Source organism: Podarcis muralis, chromosome 10, assembly GCF_964188315.1.
Source record: "Podarcis muralis chromosome 10, rPodMur119.hap1.1, whole genome shotgun sequence".
NCBI classification, from domain to species: Eukaryota; Metazoa; Chordata; class Lepidosauria; order Squamata; family Lacertidae; genus Podarcis; species Podarcis muralis.
The window spans coordinates 13562863-13589729 of NC_135664.1; the positions used below are offsets into that span (position 1 = coordinate 13562863).

At 39.0% G+C, this 26867-nt stretch overlaps 1 protein-coding gene across 5 annotated transcripts in view; it reads right to left on the bottom strand.

Annotated features, from left to right (window-relative positions):
• The window catches only part of BRD1 (bromodomain containing 1), a 43426-nt gene that overhangs the window by 14791 nt on the left and 1768 nt on the right, over nucleotides 1-26867 (bottom strand). For 2 of the 5 annotated variants that reach the window (XM_028746471.2, XM_028746469.2), the window contains exons 2-8: nucleotides 19044-20421; nucleotides 15844-16000; nucleotides 15423-15554; nucleotides 14050-14178; nucleotides 12955-13267; nucleotides 10384-10641; nucleotides 7937-8425 (exon numbers count right to left, since the gene is read on the bottom strand). In XM_028746471.2, the coding sequence (XP_028602304.2) occupies nucleotides 7937-8425; nucleotides 10384-10641; nucleotides 12955-13267; nucleotides 14050-14178; nucleotides 15423-15554; nucleotides 15844-16000; nucleotides 19044-20407 (2842 nt within the window). In that variant the 5' untranslated portion in view covers nucleotides 20408-20421. Of the gene's footprint in view, nucleotides 1-1916; nucleotides 2121-7936; nucleotides 8426-10383; nucleotides 10642-12954; nucleotides 13268-14049; nucleotides 14179-15422; nucleotides 15555-15843; nucleotides 16001-19043; nucleotides 20422-26867 lie in introns of those variants that run through there. The other 3 variants (XM_028746474.2, XM_028746473.2, XM_028746472.2) reach the window with 3 other exon arrangements.

A 26867-nucleotide genomic window follows, 5' to 3' on the forward strand; every position in this document is an offset into this window, starting at 1 on the left:
ACTTTACAACACACACAAAACGTTTTATTTGCAGCAGTACAGCTGAGTCCCAGGTGTTGCCAGAAACAGATATAGTTGCATAAAACATTTTGGCCTGGCCTAACACAAACAATTTACAAAAAATAGAGAGTTTAGAGGAAGAAGCACTTGGTAGCCAGATACTATCAATATCTCAAGCAACTTTAGACACTCTGTTGGAGCAATGGTAAAATAGCTCAATCTGTTTTCTTTTTCTTCTGCATTTGAGGTGCTCTGTCAGATCCACACTGAAGTTTTCTGGAACCATTAGTACTCCATGGGAAGTTAACAGACCGTTACAATGATCTTTCTGTGTTTCTAAGTTTTCATTAGTTGTCCAAGCAACATTTTCCTAAGAACACACCATTCTTTGCTACAGCTATTTTGAGTACATTCAGAAGAAAAGCCATGTTAGTCTGTTTCAACAAGGAAGAGTGAGGCATTCTAAATGTTAACAGCCTATGAAATTTCATTGTTCATAGTCCATTTCAGATCCTTTGCGCTTCTGATGAACAAGCTCTTGCCTACACAAGCTCATGCTGCAAGAAGTTAAGGGACAACAGAACACTTTCTAAGTAGTAAAGAACTCTTTGATGAAGATATTCTATGTAACAACATGTACTTAAGATTTTCATACTGTGGAAAGAAAACCTTCTTCGCAAAAAAATATTATTTTTAATAGGTGAAGACAGAGAGCAAGCCTAGGGCTTGCCGATCAGAAGGCCGGCGGTACGAATCTCTGCGACGGGGTGAGCTCCCATTGCTCGGTCCCAGCTCCTGCCCACCTAGCAGTTTGAAAGCACGCAGTGCAAGTAAACAGGTACCGCTCCAGCAGGAAGGTAAACAGTGTTTCCGTGTGCTGCTCTGGTTCGCCAGAAGCAGCTTAGTCATGCTGGCCACATGACCCAGAAGTTGTACTCCGGCTCCCTTGGCCAGTAAAGCGAGATGAGCGCCGCAACCCCAGAGTTGTCCGCAACTGGACCTAATAGTCAGGGGTCCCTTTACCTTTACCTTGAGTGTAAGTTGAAGCAGATATGTAACTGTCACAGTAGAAGCTACAACTACTCCTTGCTGTAACACAACTAACCATTTCATGGAAACACCGGATACACACAAAAAATTTAAAAAATCTATTTCATTATTTTGGAACTGAAGTTATACCCAATCTGTAAATATGGAGTCAAACTTATTGTGTCAAGAGTGTTTAAAATTTATGTAAAAAAGAAGCAGACCCGTGTCTACCAGATAAGAATTCTCGACTGGACTCTGAAAAAACTCAATGCAGTAGAAAGCAATCAGTTATGAAAAAACAGAAGAAAAAGGGAAGGAATTTTTTTTAAAAAAAATGAGGAATATTAAAAGTTTGGAAAGTAAACATAAGATACTGCATTTAGGAATTCAAAATCCCTTTGGTTTAGGAAGTTACAAAACCCTTGCCTAATTCCCTCTCTGTATAACGCAGGATTGGGTTTTCTGATCTAGGCAGTAATTGAGGGTGTTGGCTGGCAAGTATTTTCAATAATCAATGAATGGCACCACTATATAGACCCTTTTTGCTGCCCAGTGCTAGTGCAAAATCATGTTCAATTCCTATAGAGCCCTGTATTTTCTGCAACAAAATAAAGATGGAGAGAAATGTAGTTATTATATTTGGTGAATGTATTATGGAGTCTATATCCTGGCCAAGGGAAGATTAGATTGGCTTGCAGAGGAATGGCGATGGAAAGGAACATTCTTAACCAATCAACCCACAAGGAGCACGTTTGAGGTAAGACTTCTGGGGATTGGTAAAACTGCGACCAATTTATGTCACATAAGATTGCAACATACAACTTCATAACTTACGGAGATGGGGACATATACTGAATGAAGAGCATAGGTTCATATATATCAAAGACTTCCTCCAACAGGGTTCAAGATATTGATTTTGTTTTAAGGATGGCTGGTGTCTCCAACATGATCCAAAATAATTACTTGAAATGTAATTGTCTTTCTGCGTTCCAAAATGATCATTACATTGAATTCCAGTCCGTGTTCAGGATAATAGAAAATAATTAGGATCCAAATAGAGAAATACTCAGCATATTAGTTAATATGAGAACCTGGAAGACAGTGAAAAAGCCATTTAGTCTCACTGAAAGGGAAAAGAGCTTTAATTAAATAAGCCCTCCTCCCAGCAGTATCCAGAGCAAGATTAGCAAAAACTATGCAAACTATCAATGTCTTCTACTAGTCATATTTACTGTAATTTCTGAAAGTGGAAGACTGAAATATTCTCCACTTTGAATCAACTGCTCATTACTGAAAGATGTAGCAGCAGAGAGCTTGGGGGCATTTTTCATAAGAGATACCATGAACAGGGGCTGCATTTTTGCAGAAATTCATTCCAATGAAAGAAGATGACAGATTAATTTGGAGCATCCGTAACTCTAAAGATGCTACAACAGTACAGTAAGACATTAGCAGACGAAGCCCAAGGAAGTATCTTGCACATGTGAATTTAGAAGGTGTATTGTGAGCTAGCAGAAGCATGTGCTAAGGGTCACAAGATGCTACTGAACTGGTTTTCAGCACACAGAATTTTCTAAAAGGGGAATCGTAGGCTTAGGATGAAGGAACTACTAAATTGTTTATTCCAAATTTTGCTTTTTCCATGTACAATAGTTAAGTAGTTCAAAGAAAACAATATACGCTGCAGTTAATTGCTGGATCCTAAGCAATACAGCGTTTTAGAAATGTTTCCAGCTACTGTCAATTGCTCCACAAATAAGAAAACAGACTAGAGGGCATCAAGTTCCACAATTTCAGAAGTAAACTGAGCTTATTCTTTCCAAAACACTCTCACAGTATTTCCTTAATAATTACATAACACACACAATTAAAGAAATGATCTTACTTTTCCACATTAGAGATATAGCTATAGAATCGCCCTGCTTACATTTTCAGTAAAGTACTGGAAACATGATCATTTCAATATTTCTAACAAAAACCGGGTAAGATATTCTAGTATAGTTGATAGTCTATTAGTTTTTTCCTGCCAATTTTATACTTAAGTTAAACTTGAGTTTTGATCAACAGTCATGAGAACACTTAGAAAGAGCTTTTTTTCTGCTAACAGATATCAAAGATTGCATGAACACTAGGGATCTAGAAAGACAGCTTTACGGAAGTTTTCTTAATAAGGCCAGCAGCAAGTCATTTGCATCCACAATATACATTAGAAGAGTCTTGTAAGATGATTATTTGAAATAGTGTTGACACTCTGAAACAGCTTTATTCGACAAAAAAAATACTGCACTATGCCATCCTTCTACTCAAAGCACAACAGTATTTAGAAAAGGTCTATTTAAGTGCAAAGAAGAAACATTTGCCAATTAACTAATACTGCCTGAATATTTTATGGGTTTATGAAGCTGGTTTAAAAAGAAGTTCTATATATGAGAGATGGGACAGAAACACACACAAATAAAAAAAAGCTTTACAGCATTTTCTTCTTCTTTCCCTCAGAAGGGAATATTCAGTTGATACCATCAGGGAAAAACTTATATCTGGGTTAGGATTATAAACTCACCCTGCTTTCTAGATTTTGCAGCTATTTAAAATAGGTGATATAAAACATTTGCCAGGAAACATATATTAAACATTTACCTATACAGTGGTACCTCGGGTTACATATGCTTCAGGTTACATACACTTCAGGTTACAGACTCCACTAACCCAGAAATAGTACCTCGGGTTAAGAACTTTGCTTCAGGATGAGAACAGAAATCGTGCTCCAGCAGCGCGGCGGCAGCAGGAGGCCCCATTAGCTAAAGTGGTGCTTCAGGTTAAGAACAGTTTCAGGTTAAGAACGGACCTCTGGAACGAATTAAGTACTTAACCCGAGGTACCACTGTACAGTCATACCTCGGGTTACAGACGCTTCGGGTTGCGCACTGCGCCGAACCTGGAAGTACCGGAACAGGTTACTTCCAGGTTATGGCGCTTGCGCATGCGCAAAGTGCCAAATCGCAACCCGCATGTGTGCAGACGCGGCATTGCGGGTTGCGAATGTGCTTCCCGCACGGATCACATTCGCAACCCGAGCGTCCACTGTACATTTTTTTTAATTAAAAAAAAATCAACAGTAAAAATTGGAGTTCTGAAAAAAGGGGGACACCAACACTTCTCTCCCCCTGCGGCTTCTCAGCTTTAGGGGCACTTTTGCTCTTTCATGGGTAGTAGTGAGGCGGGCGGCGGGGAGGAGAGAAAAGAAACAGCACTATGTGTCGTCACGTGTTCATTGTGAAACTGGAACGGCACAATTGGAACTTCTCAGGAAAGCGTGAGGAGGCTGGGCTGAGAAGAGGAAGAGAGAAACGCACCGTTCCAATGGTAGGAAGGAAAGGGCATGATTCCTCGGATGGTGTCCAGGCAACTGATCAACAAGGGATCAAAAGGGATCAACAAGGCCACTCACCAGGAAGCGGCAAGAGCCTCTAGAGAACACGACACCGATCGCTACTCTCAAGTCTAATTTCCATTGCAGTTTTTGAGCAGGTAAGAAATAGCAGAAGTTCCTACCAAGTAAATGGTGACACTTCCACTATTTCTTACTGCCGGCCCCCTTACCTCCACACAAATGCCTACCCACCCAGGCATTCTGTGAATGCCAGATGACGCAGGAGAGGGGATTGGTAGCAATTACATATGATAGCTGGCCAGTAAGCCAAGGAATGTTTGTGAACCACTGGTTGACGGTCTTGTGCGCTTCTGGAACTTTGCTATAACCTCAGTAAAAAAGAGAAAACGTGTTCAGTAGGAAGATTCTGGATAAATATGGAGAATGAGTTCATAATGAGCTGCAAGAAACAAACTAGCAAGTGGCATACTCTTGCGTTAGAGGTTCCTTAGGCGTGTAGAGGCATAATGCAACACAATGAGAACAGACAGACACAGGTAAACTTTGTTCAGATGGCATTCTAGACACAAGGAAAAATGAGTTCCACTTGTAAAAATATTGACTTTAAAGCTAAATCAAGCAGCTACTAGATCAGGCTTCCTCAACGTCGGCCCCACCAGATGTTTTTGGACTACAACTCCCATGATCCCTAGCTAGCAGGACCAGTGGTCAGGGATGCTGGGAATTGTAGTCTCAAAAAATATCTGGAGGGCCGAGGTTGAGGAAGCCTGTACTAGATGCTACTATTTGCTAAAACAAGTCAGGCTAAGAACATGCTTCTGGTGGATATTCAGGTAAATGGGGTTTGTATCTATGAATATGTGTGTGTGTGTATAAATGAAAAAATGACTCAATAAATAAACAAACACACATGGAAACGTACAGAGGCACCAACTACAAATGACATTTCTCTCTCTGCACCAAATGCTAGTCAACACAGTTTGATTTGACATTTCTAGAAACTGCAATGAGAAATGATGGGGGTGGGAACTCAAATATAGACTTTGTGGATAAATACAGTGCATTATATAGTGTGTGATAGTTGGGGCAGCCCATTAAACAGTTGTTCCTGTGACACATTCCCCATCGAGATGCAGAACACAAGTGTATGCATCCAGAACTAGTTAGCTGCACGTAAGTTGCACTGAGTTCAATGGGATCTAAGTTCCATTTCCTTCAACAGGACCCAAGTAAGACTAACTTGCTCTGGATTTAAACCCATATTTGATACCTGCAGTATTATCCGAACAATTAATACTTGAAAATGTATGCCAACCGCAGCCTCTTCAACTGAACTCCTGGCCACAGAAAAGAAAAACATGGAAGCAGAACAGTAGAAAGGAAAGCAATCTCGTTGGCTAATTTAAAGAGATAATTAGCTGAAGTCAACAAGTTTACTGGATATGCTTCTTGAAGGGTAACATCCCGAAAATCTGGTTTGCTACTGTTACTGGTTTGCTCAATTACTGGTTTGCTCAACAGAACAACTCTTTGCTGTGAATCAGGTCTGATGGCTTGAACCACTAAAGCGAACACTGTTCACCGAGCTACTTTCTGCTTTTGCCGTTTCACGCAAGAGGAAAAGTGTAAATCACCACTATTTTCTACATTGCAAACAAATAAACCTGCTTAACACAACAAGTACATGAAAGATGAATGTCAGACTTGAAAAGTTGACATTAACAGCAGCACGTCATAATCAAGTGTGGTTTGTGTATTTTGTATCACCAAACTGATCCTTTTAAAATGATACACTTTTTCAATGACACAATGCAGATATAACATTCCCTCTTGTCTGACCACGGTTAAGAGACTGGCTGTGTGTTACGGACTCAAAATCTCCTTCCCTGCTCCCACACAATCTTCGCCACAGGAAGAAAGGAGATGGACAGGAAAACCTTATGGTTTGTCACGCCAGGCTGGCACAGCAAACAGGTCCAGATCCGCAACTTACCACCAGCAAGGCCAGCTTTTTAATTCAGTTAACCCTTTGCTGGTTCAGCTCCACCTCTGCCCTCCCAGACACCCCTTTGGGGGGGCTTTATACTAGATACCACCAGCAACAGCTTCCATATAACCACCGTTCAGGCAGGTGAATAAAGGAGAGCTCCACGGGGGCTCCGCTTCCTGCCAGCAAAGCCCAGGCACAGTTGAGTAGGGGGGGAACCACTTCTTCATCCAAGCCCTGGCCGGAGTGGCAGAGTAGGGATTTGGTTTGCTTTGTAGGAACCTATCACTCAAAAAAATAATAATTCATAACACTAATATTATCAGGTACCCAAATACAGACGGTCTTTTACCCTCGCCAGATTTAACATTCTCCCCTCTGCCTTACTTCAGGGCAGATTTGAGGGTAAACCATATACAGCACGGGTCTGTCCTTGTGGCTCGTTGGAAGTTGAAACTGCTTCACATGTTCTATTACGTTGTTGTCTTTATGAGGATATACGTTTGACTTTTATTACACCTGTTTTGCAAAAGTCCAGGAAAGAATCGGAATACCATAGTTTAAAACTACTGCTAGAGGACAAGAATCCCAAGACTACACTAAATGTAGCTAAATTCTGTGCGTCTGCAATCAATCGCAGGAAGCAAGTGGTATCCCATAATGCATAAACCCCTAATTGTTAATTACAGGGGGCATGCTAACAATTAATTTTAATTTTTATATTTAAATCCTTGCTATATTCATATTGTCCCTTGTATTTCTGATATTTTTTATGAGCTGTGATATTGTGTGTGTTGACGCTGGTCTGTGACCGTATTAATAAATTCATTCATTCATAACACTAATAAAACTTTTTTCCAGATTAATCTCATTCATAACTTTGAGGATTTTCTCTGAAACACACACACACACACACACACACACACACACACACACACACTGTAATATAGGATTGGATCCAAAGGGCACTCCCAGTGCTAGAGCACTAAAGGAAAACCATGACGCTTAATCCCGACAAGCAACGTACACGGCTGCTTGGATCCAACGCATAAAACTTAGGGGGGAACTACATTTTATACTCAAGAGAGGGCTGCTTCTGGGAATGGCACAACAGAACTGGTCCAAACCTTTTTGGGTTTGAATGTAAATCCTAAAGTTGACCTTTAACAGAATCCATGTATATTCTTCTCATGATTAGACACAAAGGTAGCCGTATAAAAGATAGCTAACTAGGCTGCAAGCGTTCAGATTCGTTAGTGGAGAAGCTTTGAAGAAAGATCTAACATTCAATTTAATTTAAAAGAAGAGCAGATCACAGCAGTAAAGGAAAAGAAAAAACAACCATCCCTGAATATGAAGTTAGACAACATGGATAAAACAAATTAATCAGATGTCAGAAGGTATCAGGCTTCTACAAATATAAAGCTGTACATTGATATTGTCAATTTAATGTGGGCTTTTTTAAAAAAAGGATTCAATAATTATTTATCCATGTTATCTTTAAAAAGAATATGGAAGCAAATGTTTACCTGTATCCAAACGCTTTACAGGGGACTCATCATCCACCTCAGAATCTCCACAAGCACTCCTTGATCTTTTCCTGGGCTGCAGTAGTGTCTCCAACCTTGGAAGGACTACAGACAAAAAGGTTTTGGTCCCTAGCTGTGGAGAAGTTGGCTGGGTTTCAGTGTTCTTTGCAGACTTTGGGGGGCTTACACTTTTCGATTTGCAGAAGAGAACAGAAGTACGTCTGTTTACATCAGTTGATGACTCAGCTACAGCAGAAACGGTCGACTCACTGAGATTACTGTCAAGTAAGTGTTCTGGAGTGTGTCCATTTATTTCTTTCTGAATGGAAGTACTATACAATTCATTGTCAAATTTTACTCTTTTGTAAAGTTTATTCTGCTCTGGATTGAGTTCTACAGGTTTGAGGGTTGGTGGCTCTGAATTAGTCTCCGAGTTTGAAGGAAGAGGTAATGCATCTGATGGTTCAAGTTTAGGGGGAGATTTATCTCCTGAAAAAATTAATAAAGTTGGGTTTTTGAAAACTGATAGTTATAAGAGCTACTACATAAAACTTAGTATCAAATATGTAGCCCGCAATAATTATTGTTGTTTGATACAAAGTATAACACATAAACTTTAAACCAACTGTCCTAGTTAGTGCCTGGATTTAGGGGAATAGGGTAAGTGTGGAAAAGATTGGCTCTAATCTTCAATGAATTTATTTCATAGCGAGTCCCACTGGAACCAAAGGACTCACTCTTGCATTGTGGATTGAATCTTAAGAATTCCAATTTGTGCCAAAGTTTTAAGCCTCTAAAATACTGTTAGCTTTCAAATTGCATAGCGTTTCATGACGTAAGCTGTTTATAAAAGTACTTCAAATACAGTAAGCTGAGTAATATAGCCACCTTACCTGTTTAAACTTTTTCAGTTAGTTTGCTTTTTTAAAAAACACTTTTGGAGCCTGAAACTGTTGAGAATTAACAGGGGGCTTTGAAAGCTTTGCTAAATTAATGTATTATTAAGAATTGCAAAACAGCTTAGAATTACGGTTACCAGTTTCAATTCAGTAAAACTCATAATGGCAAAACCCATTAATAGCATAGGTCAGCTCCAGCCTTGAGTCATGCTTACAATGAACCCAACCCTAAGGATGACATTCTGTAGTGTACCTGACTGATCCGTGGACTGCTTACATGACACTGAATTTCACCCACTGACTATTTGGAGGATATTTTTTTTTAAAAAAAAAAAACATTCCTTTTACCAATTCATCTTTCCCACCACTATTTAGTTTAGCATCATTCTGACATTCTTTACAGGAATTATTTACCTGGGAGAATGCCTGCTCTTTGGGTCAATAAAGTCTATCACCTTTGTTTTCAAGCACAAGAGCTTCTCTCACTTAACAATCCATACACATTATCTACAAACTCCATGCAGAATGAAAGAGGACATAGAGAAAACAGCTATTTCTACCGAAATATTTTGTCAGTATCTTACACCAACAGTACTGAGCGGGTGCTTTTGTGACTTTGAGGATACTTAATGCTTCCCACAGGTTTCTCCTCTCGTGCAATTTGCTTCTACACACAATGAAAATACTAAGCAGCTCCCCATTTAAACTTGCTTTGGATTTTAACCTTTTCCATATTTTTGACTTAAAAAAGGATTCAGCATACATTCTTTATTCACATCTCAGCCTTTTAATTTTTCTGTTTTCCCCCTTTTTTTTGCAGTTCACCTATAAAACCTGCATGGCCATGACTGTGAAGACAGTAGACATAGCAAACATGTGCACCTGAGCTATAAACAACCGCCTTATCGGGTGTATCGGGAGCAATTTCCAATGCGACAGCAGGGAAAGAAACTAGCCGCTAATGAAAATATGAAGGCCCACTGCAAAAAATGCAACTTTCTATGTAATGTAAAAACTGGATAATCACTTGGAAACAGATAGGTGCAACAGTAAGCTTCTTTAGGCACATTAGATTATTCTCACCTCTTCAATCTACTCTTATTTTTTCCATTCCTATATGCTCCCTTTTAAACTGGATTATAGTGATTTCTAGCTTATCTGGAAAACAACTTATTTCACTGCTGCAAAAACTGAGCAAGAATGCACAAATATGGATTTTCTGAAATCTCTTAATCCCTATGCAATCCTGCCAGCATCATTCTGATATTATACATGTTTACTCAAAAGCAATTATTTGTAATTCATTCATTGTAGGATTAAGGTACTCTTGGAATCTGGGCAGGGAACATAAGAGAATAAAACCCATCTCTGATTATATACTAACCAAATCAAGTTTAGATTCCTACATTTGTATTTAGAACCTACAAAAGTATACAGAAGTGCAGGGCTTTTGATAACACTAAGTAATTTCTTATCACCTTTCACTCAAGGATTGTGGCAATTTCTATCAACTTTTTATTAATACTTGCTTAAATTAACAGATCTTACCTTCTTCGCCTTCTTGTTCTAATACTGCATTTTCTTCTTCAAAACTTCCAATACCTGATTCAGTCTGAGAGGGCTGATGCTGTTGCTGGCTTATCTTGATGCGAATCAAGTTAATTTCTTTCTTTAAAAGCTTTGCTCGCTTACTCCTAGAACCACTGGATTTCATTGCACAGGTGAGATCAAGTTTTTCTAGTAACTCTTTCAGCTGTTCTTCCAAAGACATGTGCACTCGGTTAGCAGGATTCAGTAACCTATCCACTGAAGTTAAAAACACAGGCATTTGAACACTGTTTTTCACCCTATAGCATTAAGAGCACTGCTAAAACAGTGTGACACGGGTGCAGCAGAAACACTTGATAAATTGTAGGATTCTGTTCTCCCACTGCAGCTGGTATTGTCCAAACAGCTGTTTTCACTAAAATCATTAAAACATCCCTAGGAAATCTCTTGTGCAGTGGACGTTCCTCATGCAAAGCAGATGTTCCAAAGTACAGTCGTACTTTGGTTCTCGAACAGATTCTGGAAGTCCGTTCAACTTCGGAAACCAAAGGGCAGCTTCCGATTGGCTGCAGGAGCTTCCTGCACTCAATTGGAAGCCGCAGAAGCAGCAGCCGGATGTTCGGGTTCCAAAGAATGTTCGCAAACCGGAACACTCACTTCCTGGTTTGCGGCGTTCGGGTGCCAAAACGTACGAGTACCAAGGCGTTCGACAACCAAGGTGCGACTGTACTAACTTTGCATGCCAAAGGACCCAGGTTTAATCACTGGCATCTCCACTTGAAAGGACCCTCAGTAGCAGGGCTGGGCAAAACCAGTGCCGGAAACCCGAGAGCTACATCTAATCACAATGAACAATACTGAGCAAAATGAGCCAATGGTATGATTCAAGATGGCAGTGTCAAATATTCAATGCTAAGACTGTCCTGGCAGTTCCACAAGCTCTATTGATGATCTCATTCACTTTCCACATCCAGCCCCTCTGCAACATGAACTGAACACGAATTTTATGTTCTGAAGGGCACAAAAAATGCCTTTATGAGTTATTGTATCAAACCTACTAATGTATTTGGCCATCCAATCTGAAACAAATTCTATGTGTAAGCCTGTATGCAGAATTTCCCTCCCTGTGAATTTCTCCACAGATTTAGCAACTCAAATTTACCTTGCACAGGTCATGAAACAGCACTGATACATTTGCTTTCTGCTTTTCTTCCACTCTGCATTCCAGGGGTTTGTAAAGACTTCTGCACTGGGAGTATGTGTTTTTGAATTGCTATAAAAACTCCTTTGCCATCCCCGAAATCTCATATGAATGTATGAGAAGTGCTTTTTCTCAAATCTCACGGCATAATAACAAATGGATTACTATTGCACTACTGCTAGTTTACATACATGCTTTTGAAGGAAGAAAGCCTACCACAGGTTTAATTAACCCTCTCGACATATACATTAAAAATTGCTTCTGTATGTGCAGAAGCTGAAATCAAGATTCCTTTCTTTTCCTAGGAGGCCAGAATGATAATTATGATACAGGCAGGAATATAAATCATATCGGGGTAGGAGTGAGTAGATGGGGAAATTATGCAAATTAATGGTAGAAACAGGAAGCTGTGGCAAAAGCAAATAGTACATGTTCTAGAAATTCACTATAAACTGGAAGACGAACATAACAGGCACTGTCAGTTAATCTGTGGAAGGAATCCAGAATGAAATGAGGAAAGTCCATTCACCCCTAGTTTAACCTCGCATGTTAAAATATTTTGCCTTCTTTCTACTCTAAATTATTTTTTATTTTGCTTTATTATGCTCTTATAAGAGGGGTTTTTTTTACTGTCCAACACTTTTTTCCTATTGCAACACCTTCATTCCAGAAGCACAGTCCACAAAACATGCAAATAAACAATAGGATTTCAGTATTTACTTTCCTAAGAGCAGTCTTCCTGCTTCATATCACAAAATGATCTTTAATCTCAGAGATACAAATAATTTGTGATAGGGCTTTCTACATTACAGCAGTCCCCACGATGCCACAAGTGCAGGAAACCCTTGCCATATCCCTAAAGCCCCTCACTTTGGTACCAATTGCATATACTGCTAAGCCATGAAGCTTCATTTATCGAACCACACTGCATACGCTGCCTAACTTCACTCCTTTGTTCCTGGGAATGAAGCGGCTAACCAAATCACAAAGGTCCTAGCTTTTGTGTTTCGAACCTGAGATCATGTTGTTGTTGTTTTAATGGCTAAGCCAACAACCATCATTTAAAGCTGGCTATAAATTGTGGCTTGTACTTAACATTACATGCTGGGTTTGGATATAACATCAAGCTTTCCACTTCATAGATTCTTTCCACTTGTGAAAGAAGAGGAGTGACATAGGAATGCTTGGGTTGCACACAGCTCATGCACAGTAGATTTTAATAAACGTTTCAGGGCTTAGTGCTATAGGCAAAGATGAGCTTTGTGTGAGAAACACACCTTGTTTAAAAGGCTTCAAGAATTCTGAACAAGAATTGACCCACTCAATAACCTGAAAATATTATATCAGCGTTCATTCTGATGCGTCCTTACCATCTTCCCAGGTAAAAGGTGGAGGAGATTCAAGTTTAGGCCGTTCAGGTAAGTGCATTCCAGTTTCGTTATTATACCCAATTGCCTCCGCATCTCTTCTAGCTTGTCGCAGAACAATACCTCCTTGATCTCTTAACCGCACAGCAGCTCTATAGAATATTGTATCTTTTGCATTGTATTTCATACAGTTTTCAATTATAAGGTTAAAATCTTCTTCAAACTCGTTGAGATTTTTATAAGCTTGGGCATCCAACCGTTTTCTCATAGTAGAAAAATCCATGGGATGTTTAATATGATCCAAATAATCTGGAACCTGCAAGTACATTTTTTTTAAAAAAACATATATATATTCTTTGCTCTTTGATTGAAGCAGAAATATAAATATTAACAGAAAGCAAAAATTACTTAATTTCTTCCTAAAAATATTAACTCAGTGAAATACATAGAAATGTATAAATGTGTGTTTGTGACCTTGATAATTTGAAGCTTTGCACTTTCCAAACTTCTGTTCCCTTAATCTACTTTTAAAGGCAACCTTTATTTTAAAGTGACCTGGGCACAGACAAATTAATTTTAATATTTAAGCTAGAAAATAATCTAAAGTACTCTTCTGAGATTTGTATGATTAAATGCTATCGCCTGGTTGAAGAATCAAATATTAGGGCTGGATTGAACTAAACAGTTGCACTAGCAGGAGCAGAAATCCTTGCACCAACAGATACTGGATTCCTCCTTTAATGTTTAATTTTAACAAAATAATTATTTTTATATTTATGCTTTCACTGAGTCTAGAAAATGAAGGTATTAACATTTTATTTGTTTGCAAATTAAAGCATTTTATCCTTCATGTGCAAGTCTGGTGATACCAGGTTCCACATCCTGCAGTGTAGTTCCATGCTGATGGCAGAGGGGGACTTTTCTCCTCTGGCAACTCCCTCAATCTCTATGCTGAGTGCAGAGGAGAAATGGAGTGATCTGTCCATCCTCAGCCAGGTTACTCACTCACCTGCATGTAATTCCATGACACCTATGACTACCAAGCTAGGGCTTCAATACAAAAACTGATCAACTGTATCAGAAATATTAAAGTTTCACCTCTTTAAGATTCACTGGTTGAGCAAATATGCGAGCAGAATCCTTTTCCTGTAGTTGGTCTAGAACTGACCGCAGTAGTACAGTAAATGGAGTTAGCTGAAGTTCCATGGCAACCTGTTCCACTTTGATCTATGCAATGGAAGACAAACAGAGCCCATTTCATTCATGGATACGATTGCAGACTGTAAGTATGAAAAATTGAATTTATCAATCCTAAGCAACTATATTCAGAAATAAATTCCAACAAGTTTAATGGTGCTTACTCACAAAGTGTACACAGGGCTGCAGCTTAAATGTTATATGTGATGTATGTTCAATGTGCAATAACACAGGAAAAAATTGATTTGCCTGTATCTGGCAATGTTTACAGCTTAATTACAAAACCCCGTGTGCTTTTGGCAATACAACTAACATAGAGCCATGGGTAACATTAAAGAGTATACCAATGAAAACACGACACAGAATCATGGTGCTCTTTCAAAGTCTGGAGCCTTCCCAGTTACCCCACGCTACCAAGGTGCTCTAAGGCTGTTCCACGTTGCCCTGAAACATGTGCAAAGAACACCTACAGAGAAAGTAAGGGATCTTGAGACTAAGTCCTATTAGGAAAGGTTGAAGGAGCTGGGTATATTTAGCTTGGAGAAGAGACTTTAAAAAAATGACACGATAGCCGTAGTCAAATATTTGAAGATGGCCATCACATAAGTAACAGCAAATTTCTCTTTTGTTGCTCTAGAAGGCAGGACCCAAAAACAATGGGTTCAAATTACAAAGCGGGGGGACGGGGGACGGGACAGAATTAATCTAAACATTAGGAAACAACTTTCTGACAATGCAAACTGCTTGACAGTAGAACAAAGAGTCTTGGCAGGTAGACTCTCATTCATTAAAGTGTTTTAACACTGGATGGCCAGCCATCTGGGATGCAGCGCTAGGTTTGCTAGGCAATCTTTGGGGTACCTTCCAATTCTATGAGCAAGCACAGTACAAATGCATGAGATCTCTGATCCCCAAAGCTCTAAGATTGGGAAGAGGGTAGGATTCATGCACATTCACTTTGTGGGTGTCCAAAGTGTTTCAGAAATGGAGCATGACACATGCTTAAAAAACCCCTGGAGATTAGAATTTGAGAAAGGGGTTCTTCCTGACATTTCACTGTGCTTCGGAGATGTCCTCCACATAGTGTGATGTCAGATACAAGGGGATCCCACCCCTCCCTCATTATGAGAAGAGCAGGTTTCTGGTAACCATAAATTCTGGCGGCTACCAAGGCCACCCAAGATTTGTGGGTCCCCGAGTGTGTAACCTTTGAATCAATCCTGACTCGGCAACGTTTCCCTTCAAAATCCTAATAAATGAAATTACTCATATACCTGTTCTCTTTTTAACTTTTCTCGTTTTCGTATAAGTTCTATCAGCAGCCGTGCTCTCTCCAGATCATGACGGAGCCTTTGCCAGTACTTCAACTTCTCCTTTAAGGCTTGTGTTTCTTCATCATCTTCCCTCTTACGAAAGAAAAGTAGTAGTTTCTATGTTATTCTGCTCTTAACTCTACAGCTAACAGTAGCTTCTAGCAAGCATTTCAAGAATAATTTTGAGTCCAGCTAGCCTGTGAAGTTACTTACAATGCCAGGTATACTATTTTTCTCTGATAGAACAAAGATAGGAATTAAAATATCATCTTCGTTTTCACTTAATACACAATTATACTGTTCCTAGCTACCTATGCCATATATTATCAACTCAAATCACATGAGCAGTTTAATTATGCTGGAAATTACTGAAGATACATACCTGTTGTGTGTTTCTTTGTGACTGCAAACTAGACTGCAGTCTTCTCAATAAAGGGACACCATTTCTGGACAACCTTTTAAGTAACCAGTAACTATGTACTCTTTCAACAAATTGCTTCTTTCGCTGAATAGCCACCTGATTCATAATTTTATTTAATCTAAAGCATAGGGGGGAAACAAACATATTAATTTTTGTAACTCAGTGCTGCATATTTTAATTACGAAAAAAAATGGAATACTTCTGAATCGGAAATGTTGTTTTGAAATGATACCAACATTTACATGGGCTGGTGTAAAAAGAACTTCAGGAAAGCCAAGTGCCCCCCCCCTTTATTTTGGATGACACACCTATGTTACATCGCAAACTTGTTTTGGAATTCCCCTTGATTTCAAAAGTTTTAACATGTACTGGGGGTAAGGGACTGCTCTCCAAGAAACACTAACTGAAATTCTTTTAGGTACTTGGGAGCTAGTCACACTTTTAGTACCAGGGTATTATAAACAGTTACAGTGGTGCCTCGCAAGACGAAATTAATTCGTTCCGTGAGTTTTGTCGTCTTGCGATTTTTTTCGTCTTGCGAAGCACGGTGTCGGGAAAGTTTTGGAAAAGCTTCAAAAATCACCAAAGTCTTTAAAAACCTCAATAAAGGCTACCACACCGCGTTCTATGAGTTGCTCCTCGAAGTCAAGTTGCAACTGTATTAACGGTGTTAAGAAAAAGGAAACAAACTTGCAAGACGTTTCCGTCTTGCGAAGCAAGCCCATAGGGAAAATCGTCTTGCGAAGCAGCTCAAAAAACAAAAAACCCTTTTCGTCTTGCGAGTTTTTTGTCTTGCAAGGCATTCGTCTTGCGAGGTACCACTGTACATAAATCTTACAAACCTGATATAGCTAGAATGTTATTTTCACCTGTTATTTCCTTGTGGAATGTTTCACAATAAAGACCAACAAAGAAAAGAAAGAGCCTGAACTACATACATACCCTAAGACCTTTGACAAATCAATACATATTCACTGAATTCCTTTCTTTGATTAAATTATTTAACCGTTTTGCTACTGAAGTTATGTAGTGAAGCCTGGGAAGCAAGTTTACAAGACTTATAGTATCACATGTCCAAACACATACCTGTTAAGTCACATTTGACTGTGTAATACTAAAAAAAGAATCAACTCTCTTTCAATTAACCTGGTTGCCTAGAGATAATTCTCAACTGATATAAGATCCAGGCAAGTTGCCATTTACAAGTTTGATGTATCAGACTGCTATATTTCTATTACTATGCCAGCTGTGTTTGCTTCATCTAAGTACCAACAGGTGCATCTTATTTCCACTAGTTTTTTTCTTCTTCATGGCATGCCAATCTGGATAATAGGGGATTGCATTAGGAATGTTGAGACAGAAATAACCTTCTAGTAATTAGCCAAAATATTTTTTTGGGAAAACAAATTTACAGATGAGTGCTAAAACTGTTATTAGAAACAATTCTCCTTACACTTCTGCATGTAACTTCACTAATTTTATTCAAGGGATATATGAAGGTATTAGAAACGCATATAGCATCCAAAGCACTGCACATGCACATATACAAGTGGTTTTTTTGGCCACTCATCCTAATGTAGCCCTCACTCACTCTCTCCAAGTGCCTATTCCACTGCTCCTGAAGGTTGGGAACCATCAAGAGTAAATTTAAATTCAGAATTAGGAGCTATAAATCAAAAGCAAGATTGGCAACCCTCCCAACCTCCCTGAGTACAATCAGACTTGGATCTGGGCCATAGGTCTGTATGTGTAATTATTTCATAGGCAGTAGTACACTATTAAAAGCACAGGGGAAATGGAAATATTTAACACTTCCTAATATCAGATAAAATACCGAGATTAGACCAAATAGTCTGCCCAGTAGTTTTCTGGGTTGAGGCAAATATGTCCCAAGATATTACACCTGTTAGGGTTGCCTTTAAGAATCAATTTCTCAAAATAAACAAAGTCAATATATGAAATAGTAGAAGTATGCAGCACCCAACCTTCCATTTCCATTGTGGGTATCACATCACAAACAGTAAGTACCCCAGGCTCCTCTGGGGACGAAGGCAGGATATAATTTTAAAATATAAAGAAGCAATATGTAGCCAATAAGGTTACTTTCTAAAATTAATGAGTTCCATGAAATTATTTAAATATATACATGATGTTTTGTGTTTAACCCCTCTGAATGTTTAGAGGTTGACACCATCATACAAACAGGAAGTCACTCTTGAATAGCCCCCCAATTCACAAACCCAACTCCACTAACACAGCATAGCTGGGGGGAAAACAGGGAACCCCAGAAAATAAAATAAATTCTAACTGCTAATTGAGGATGTAGCACAGGGGTAGGCAACCCCTTTTTCAGGGTTGCATTTCGGTGGTGGACAGAAACAGAGATGGTGATGGGTAGAACTAGAAACATTGACTAGATCAATGTAAGAATCAAGACCATTCTGTGCAAATCTACTCAGGAGAAAATCTCATGAGATTGTGACAGGGTTGCTCTCAAATAAGCATACAGGGAATATTTTTTTTTAGAACAACAGATTAATAGCTGTTGTTTTGGAAAGCAAGTAAAAGTAATTCTGTCGATGGGTCACACAAACAGCAAAAGCCTATCCATTTGTTCTCAGACATCCATTTCCTCAAGCCATACAAGCAGGGGAATTTATTTTCTTTAGAGAAACGAACATAAATTTAAATTAAAAAAAATACTGCCACTTCCAGTTGCTCTGAAGCTACATAAGGAGGGGAAGAACAGCAAAGAAGAGTAAGTAGGAAATGTACAGGCAGAGAAGAAATGTTGTTGAGATGGGGAAAGGTGGCAGCTTCAAGAAACACTGAAGGCTGAATAGAATGAAGACAAAGGCTACAGACTGTCCACCTGTGATCTAGGCAAATAATTTAAAGGTTTCCTGTTCAATTTAAGTGAACTCAAACCACAGGGATAACGACTCTGAAAGCTATCCTTGCTCTTCTACAGAAATATTGAGTTACTGAGTAAGAAGCTTAAAAAAATTCTATTAACTTGTTTGTCAAATAGTGCCATAAAGCATTGCAGGTTTCATTCCCTATCAATAAGCTGACAACTAAAAGAAAATTAAAATAAAGCAAATTTATCTTTAACGTACCATTAAGGTAAATAAAGCATTGGCTTTTATTGTTTTTCTTACCTCTGAGGAGGGATACACGGAGCAGATACTGCAGGCATAACTGTACAGGGTTCAGCCGGTGTCTTCTTTGACTTTTTAGCCTTTTTTCTGACTTTTGATGTGGACCTTGTTTTGGCAGAGCCCTCTTTTCTATAGAGGCCATTTTTCATTTCAGCTTCTCCATAAATGTTCAGAGGTCTCCGAATGGAACCTGGTGGTGTATGTACATCACAATATGCAGTCTTTTTTACTGAGAATGTCGTGCCACTACCAGTTAATTCTTTCACTGGTTCCATTTTCATATACAAACCAGCTTTTTGAGCACATGTAACATGGAATGCTGTGTAGCAGTTTGCTTTGTGGCACTGAATACAGGCACCAACACCTTTCTGTTTACAGAGGTAGCATGTTAACTTCCATCGGGCAGGGGGAATGTTCTTAACTCCATCTATTGGCTCAATAAAAACTGTATTGGCAAATCCAACTTCCGGAATCCAAAGAGCACAAACAACATGTCCCCATCGATCATCATCTGTCTTTTTAAAGGCACCTCCTTTGTTTGGACACAGTACACAGTCTACAGGCCGTGAACGGGACTGTAGACACTGTCTGCAGAGCCACTGGCCCTCAGGTATATATGGCACCCCATAACACTCCTGATGCACTGCTAAGTTACACATATCACAAAAAAGAATTACATTGCTGTTCTGACACTCTCCATCCATGCAAATACAACAAACTGCATCTTCATCAATTAAAGACTGATGCTCACCCTGTTTTTGAGTCTCACAATAAGATTCTTTCTCAAAACGGTCCATAAGAAATTCAAACATGTTTTGCGATACAACTGAGAATCCATCACTCTTTCGCTTTTCATTGATTATTTCTAGCCACGCATAATCTTCTTCATCCATATCATACTCCACTTCATTATCAAGTTCTTCCGAAGACTTTTCAATAAATTTATAGTACGATGGAGGCCTCCGGGGTGCAGACGGTGGACTGTACTCAACAATATGCACTTTGGGTTCTGGAAGAGTACTTGCTGTAGACGGGATGCCATGTGCACTCGGAGACGTTTCATTTTTCTTTTTAACTTTGTTGTTTCTATGCCTCTTTGTTCTCAGAAAGATTGGTGGCCTTTCACTATTTTCTTTATTGCTGTTGCATTCACTTAATTCTTGGGCTGTAAGATCATCTTCTAATATAATTTCCAGGGGTTCAAAGATACTGATCCTGTGCAATCGCCCTTCAATTTCTATTTCTACCATCCTTTGAGCCTGGGCATAGGTCAAAGTTTCTCTAGTAGGGGAGTGTTTAATACTGCATGGAGAAGAAGAGTGCCTTGCTGAAGATACTCGATGACATCTTCCTTTCCTCCTCATTTGGTACTGATTACCTAAAATTAGAAGCATGATTGTAAGATGAAACTATATATTTTAATATGAAAACAGGAAAGACAAAAGAAGAAACATTTTTTTACCTACTAGGTGGTTTCTATGATAAAAATTAAATGTAGTATCTCGAAGGCATTTAAAAACTATGAAACACAATACTTTCATAAGACCACAGTAAGAACTCCACACATTTTTGTAATTTAAGAAAACTCTTAACAATTCATTTTATAAAACATCCCTGCAGTTAAACAGATGTGTGTGCTGTCATTAAGTCAGCCTTCCCCAACCTTAGCTACCCAGATGTTGTTGTACTACAGCTCCCATCAGCCCTACCTACTGGCCACAATGGCTAGAAGTGATGAAGATTGTAGTTTAACAGTATCTGAAGAAACAGAGGTATAGCGTGATCTAGTAGCATGATATATTTACTGGTTTGCTGGTCACTGGAATTCAAAATGAGTTGGATCCAGAGAACTGTCAGAGAAAATCTGCTTGTACAATAGGGCTTTCCTGACTACAACCACCCCGAAGCTGCTCCTGAGGGTTGAGAGCCCTCGTCTAATGGCTTGGGATGAGAAACAGGGAGTTGCAGCAGGGCAGGTATATTCAGAATAATTCAGCAACGTTTCAGAAGCATTTTTCTACTCACACAAGACACAAACAAGCCCATTTCTTAACAATAAATAGTAGTTTTTCCACTTATTATTATTATTCCATTTATGTGTTGCATTTTTTGCCTCGGGCAGGAAGTAATTTTTTAAAAACACATAAAACGTTAAAACCAGAAATGAAAAGAAAAACGTTAAAATATCCCATCCCCTCTAAAAGGCTATATACTGTTAAAAGTCAAAGGCCTGGTTGAAGAGGAATGTTTTCACCTGAAACCTGAAGCTATTTAGTGATGGCAACATAAGAGCCTCCCTGGTGACAGCATTGCTTAAATCCTATGCACGCTTACTTGGGAGTAAGGGACATTGAAGTCGATGTAAATATTGCGCTGATAAAAATGCATGGATAACACATTTTGCCTGATATTAAATAAAAGGGGGAAAAGACTAACAGCATGTAATATGCAGTACATTCATTAGTAACTTGAACAGATGATCGGTGAGCCTGTCTACAGTCCAGTTCACATGTCATTTTAAAATAGTTTAAAATAAACTATGGTATAAAGCAAGCACGTCCAACAGGTAGATCATGATCTACTGGTAGATCACTGAATGTCTGTGGTAGATCACAGGTAGATCACTGTCTCCCCCCAAAGAAACTCAACAAGTTTGACTGCCCTAAAAAAGCTCATCATTTTCGCCCTGCTCCCCCCAAAAAACGGGCCTTCCCCCTTCCTAAAAAATAAAGCTCATAAACTTTGACCTGAACCCCTCAAAAAGGGGTAGATCACTGCCAGTTTTTAACTCTGAGTGTAGATCGCAGTCTCTTGGGAGTTGGCCTGGTATAAAGTGATCAAACAGTGTGTTGGAGCACGTTGATTGAAATACTGTGCTTTGTTTTTGCCTTCAGCACACTGGAGAAGAAATTGGAGGGTGGCTTCAAGTTACTTACAAACCAGTGGTTGTCATTTGCCCGAACTCGCAAACACACACACAGTGTAAGCCAAAAACAAATATTTGCATACTGCTCATTAGGGCTGGCCTTTCAACACCGTGATATATCACCAGCTAAACAATGCAATGTACTGATATATCACAATGTCTGAAATAAGGATGGAACTATGTAGAGGCATTGGATGGCTTCACGGTTTTTCCTACATTGTGATTTTTACACAGCACACACACATCCCAATTTGTAAAATATTGCAAGGTAAAAAATTATGAAACTGGTATCACAATATGGACTTCAAACAGGTTTTGGACGATATATATCGCCCAGCCCTAACACACATCTTGATTACTGATATATTGCCCGGTTAAAAATTATGAAACCAGTATCATTACATGGACTTCAAAACTGTTTTGGATGATATATCGCCCAGCCATAAATGGCTTGTGTGGGAGCAGGGAACAAACCATTACTTCTGGTTCATGCATAATGGAAAGCTAGCTTCTGGTTTGCTTTCCTGCAGCTAAGGACTGGCAGAAGCAAAGGGAGAACAAAGCACTTGTGCTTTCAGAAGTGTGCAGAATGTGAACCAGTCCTTCAAGCAATAGCAAGCTTTGATTGCAGATTTGTTTATTGGAGAGATTAATGATTCATTGGGCATGCCACTTCCTACTTTCACTATATACATTTGAAATAGTGAGCCACTCCTTAATTCACGTTCAAACAACTATCCATCATTCACAGGTGTAACATAGCATAGCATAAACTAAAACAGGTACACTTCACTGACACCAGAGTCCTATGCACAGGCAGAAAAAAACCTTCTGCTTGTAAGGATTGAGGCTGCCAATTTTTGCAGCATTTCACAGCATGAAGAATCCTGAAGGGTCCTGTGACTTCCAAAAGCAAGGAGGCAGAATGGAGAAAAGTGGGTGTGTGGGGGGTGGGGGTTTGAATGACAGAGTGAGAGATAGTACACCTGCAATGAAAGGAGCTAGGAAGCTCCAATGCATTTGCAGAATACTGTGCATAGCCTTTTGGATCAAACACTTTAACATTATTTGGAAAGTTTATTTTGCACCTATTTATTTTATTTAGATGGGTTATCCTAAAGACAGATATTGAATTATACCAGAGCTTGAAATTTTGGTGCAAGGAATGGAATGGTGCCAGTAAATGAAGGCATCTAAGGCTATCATTGGAGAGGTGATAGCTATACAAGACAATGTTCCATCAGGTAATTCCCTGGGGCCTCCCACCACCACCAGTGCGAAAGAAAGAAAATAAAAATCCATCACCTTGTTTCTAATACAGGATGTCTTGAAATATTTTTAAAATGGCTCTGCAAAAATGGCTCAAAGAAATGTGAAGCGAGAATCAGATGCTGATTTCTATGAAGGATTTGTTATAGCGACTAACTGACAGATGTCAACAACTACTTAAAACTTTTTTATTCTCCTTAGCTCCACAGTATTGAGGATTGCATTCTACTCTTCTATCAAGCAAAATGGGCCTCTAATTATGAAAAATCACTTGCACAAGGCCTTTCATGCAGTGGTTCCTCACCGACTCCTTCGGACTGCAACCCACAGAGCTCTCCAAAGCCAAGTAACATGGGATTGCACATGGAGGGCTACAGTGAGAAAGGGATCTCTCCCCACACCAACTGCGAGGAACAGATTTTAGGGGTAAAGAAACAACTCTGTTGCACAAGTAGCCTATTTTTTCTCATGGTCTCGATCTAAGCCATCACGTGAAATCCACAGAATAAAATCCAATGTTGAATTTGTATATATTTTTGTTCAACTACAATATATACATAATTCATGTTTGTGACCTACCGGTATATTACTATCAACAAAGATTGCTTTCCTAAGGTTCTTATTTTTCTTATGTAGAATAGGAACCATTTTACCTGATGTTATAGGATTTCACTTGTGTTTATGGTTGTGTAGCTTTTAATACATACTGTCTGGAAATTATACAGAGGATGGTATATTCTGTGTATGTATCTCTTTTACTTGCCTCTGAGAAAAAACAGTTTTCAGGTTCTGAGTTAAAGCAGACACTGACACAATTTGTAGTTATGAACCAACAAATGTTGTGATGCAGTGTAAATGAGCCCATAAAAAAATCATTTGGAGAAAACTTGGAGGAACATAATTATGACTGATATGCTTGGGAAGAAGTGGGACATTGGTTCCTTCCCCTTTAGTGTATTGCTTGACTTGCTCATCAGTAGAAAAATGATATTTGAATGGCTCTGTCTTGTAATAGGGTCAGAAATTTGCTGGAAAATGCTGATGTTTAATACAGTACAGTACACAAATGCAAGTACGAGGCAGCACCTGTGAGGGATCCAATGTGCTTCTAATGGGGAACAGGGCAAGAGAGAAAAAGAAGAGTTATGTTGTGAAAATTCACATGCCAAAATGTGAAAGAAAGGAAACACAGTGAGTTGATCTCAAAAACGAAAGGAAAAAAATCACACCTTGGCCATTTCTGTAAACTGTCCTGTTTACAAACAGTGTAGGCAAATTTTATTGTTCTGTTTACAGCAATTATTTTTCATTCAATAAATAAATTCTCTCAAACTATCTGTTGAACAAGTATTCACTTAAGACAGATTTTCCAGATGTTTTGATTACAACTCCCATCAGACCCAGCCAGCATGGCCAATGGTCCAAACTATCTGGAGGACAAAAGGTTGGAGAAGACTGTCTCACAGCATCAGATTCTCTCCCCAAGGCACCAACCTTCACGGCCACAGGATCAATTTTACTCTTTCTATCAGGAACAAAACAAGACTATGACTACTAGACAATAAAACAAAGTATTATCTGGATAACCTCAGTGCTATTTTCCAGACTAAACTACAGCACAATCAACAATGAATTAGCTTCTTTGAACATGGACCACAATAAGTGGTCAACTTGTTTTAATCAGTAAAAAACTGTGGCTAGCCTTGATCATTTGGAGCCATACAACCATTCAACGTTACTAAGGAAAGCTTTGCTCCCCGAGGATTAGAATAATTTCATGCAGTTAGTAAAAGCGTATTAAATTAAATATAATTTTTTAAACCATTATCTAAGTTCACTCAATTCCTCTGGGAGGTTTGATAAAAAGCCAATTATTTCATTTCAGTAAGTGCACAAGAGGGTGTGCATCAAGTGCACTGAAGGGCCTATGCCACCTACACAAGATCACATATGCCTACTCCAGACTGTATTTAATTTTAAGTGCCCACATCACTGATCGCTCATGTGCATTCACGTATTCACCTTAAAAAGCACGGGAAGTAAAAATCCTTTGTATGTACACGTACACAGAATCCCCCAAATGAACAGGGCAATGGTCCTGTATTTCCATGTCCTCCAGCTCAGTATATGAACACTCAGTGAACTAGGCTGTTATAAGAAATATTGGTCTGTGTACAACTCTCATATCCACAATACAGTCAAGGAAAATGAGTTCATGGTTTGGGAAGCACTCATCTGTGAGTGGGGTGTAGCAGGACAGAAATACTATGGGTATCCCTTGCCTTTGCAGATGCTACAACCACAACAGGAAGGTCCACGCACCCAGATGACAAGTATGCCAATGGAGTTAAAGTTGTAAAGGGTTACTAGTATTTGGTAATCTTGAGCAAAGCACCCTATCTCCCTTCCTTCCTACAAAGCTAGAACAGACACTTAAAGGAATGAATGCCTAAAAAAAACTTGCTCAAACATTTTATGGACACAGGCCCCAAGTCCTGCACGCCTTCACATGCAGAATGATTCTTAGGTCACAATCTTTTTTGTGTTATTACCCAATAACTGGTTGTGTTTGTGGTTTATTTGAGCTTAGACTGTCGTAATTTCTAAAGCTTCTTATACAGCCTTATAAAAAGAACTGAAGCACAAAACAAAATAGTATTTATAAAGTTATCACTGCAAAACTTAGCTTTGATATATTACTTTAGAAAACTGTGCAGACTGCAAAACATGTATCAGAAAGCAATTCAACAGGCAACAGCTGCTTTTTAAAAAAAGTAGTAATAGAAGACTACTGGATAGTAATCATCATTTTCTCTTCCAGTAACCGCAGCTGTTAGTAAGAAAAGAATAGGGTAGCTGTGCAATGATATCTGAAGACATAAAACAAGCAACACTCAACAAATGTCTGCACTGGGGAAAACATTTTACACATATTCATGGATAATGCATGGCACCAACTCTATTTGAAACATTTGTGTCAATGCCCTACCTTCAAATGACAGTTCTCCCACTTCCCCATGTTACAGAGGATGAATATTCCTTATTTTCAAATTGTGTTGACATTTCCCCCACAATAAGCACTTTTGGGAAGTGCAAATATTCCCACTAAATCTTTAATCACAAATACTGAGGGGCAAGAAAGAGGAGCAGAAGCTACATGAACTTTGTGAAATTGCAGTGTTTTAATAGCTAGTTCATCAACTGAACACCCAAATGCAAGAGGTATCTATACAAACCTTCATCAAAATTGGCACTCTTATGAAACAGCCACTCAGACCTGTTCTGGTAGCTTGCAACTCATCTCCCACCTCCCCCGCTTTTTTTTTTTACTGGTTCCAGACTGAACTGCATCAAATCCAATGTCACATTTCAATTTTTGTAACAGAAAGAGGGCTATGTTTGTGTGTGTACACAATGGGGAGCATTTCTAAGCTTTTTATAGAGAGCTATTGCGACATAATCCTATGGCTTTCCATTTCAATGGGATTTACCCATTACATTGAATCAGAATGAATCCTTGGAGAGCCAACTGACTTAACAACCTTGTGAGGTAGGCCACTACTTCTCTCATTTTATAATTGGTGAACTGATGAGAAAGACAGAAATGGATCTCGCATCCAGACATTTTT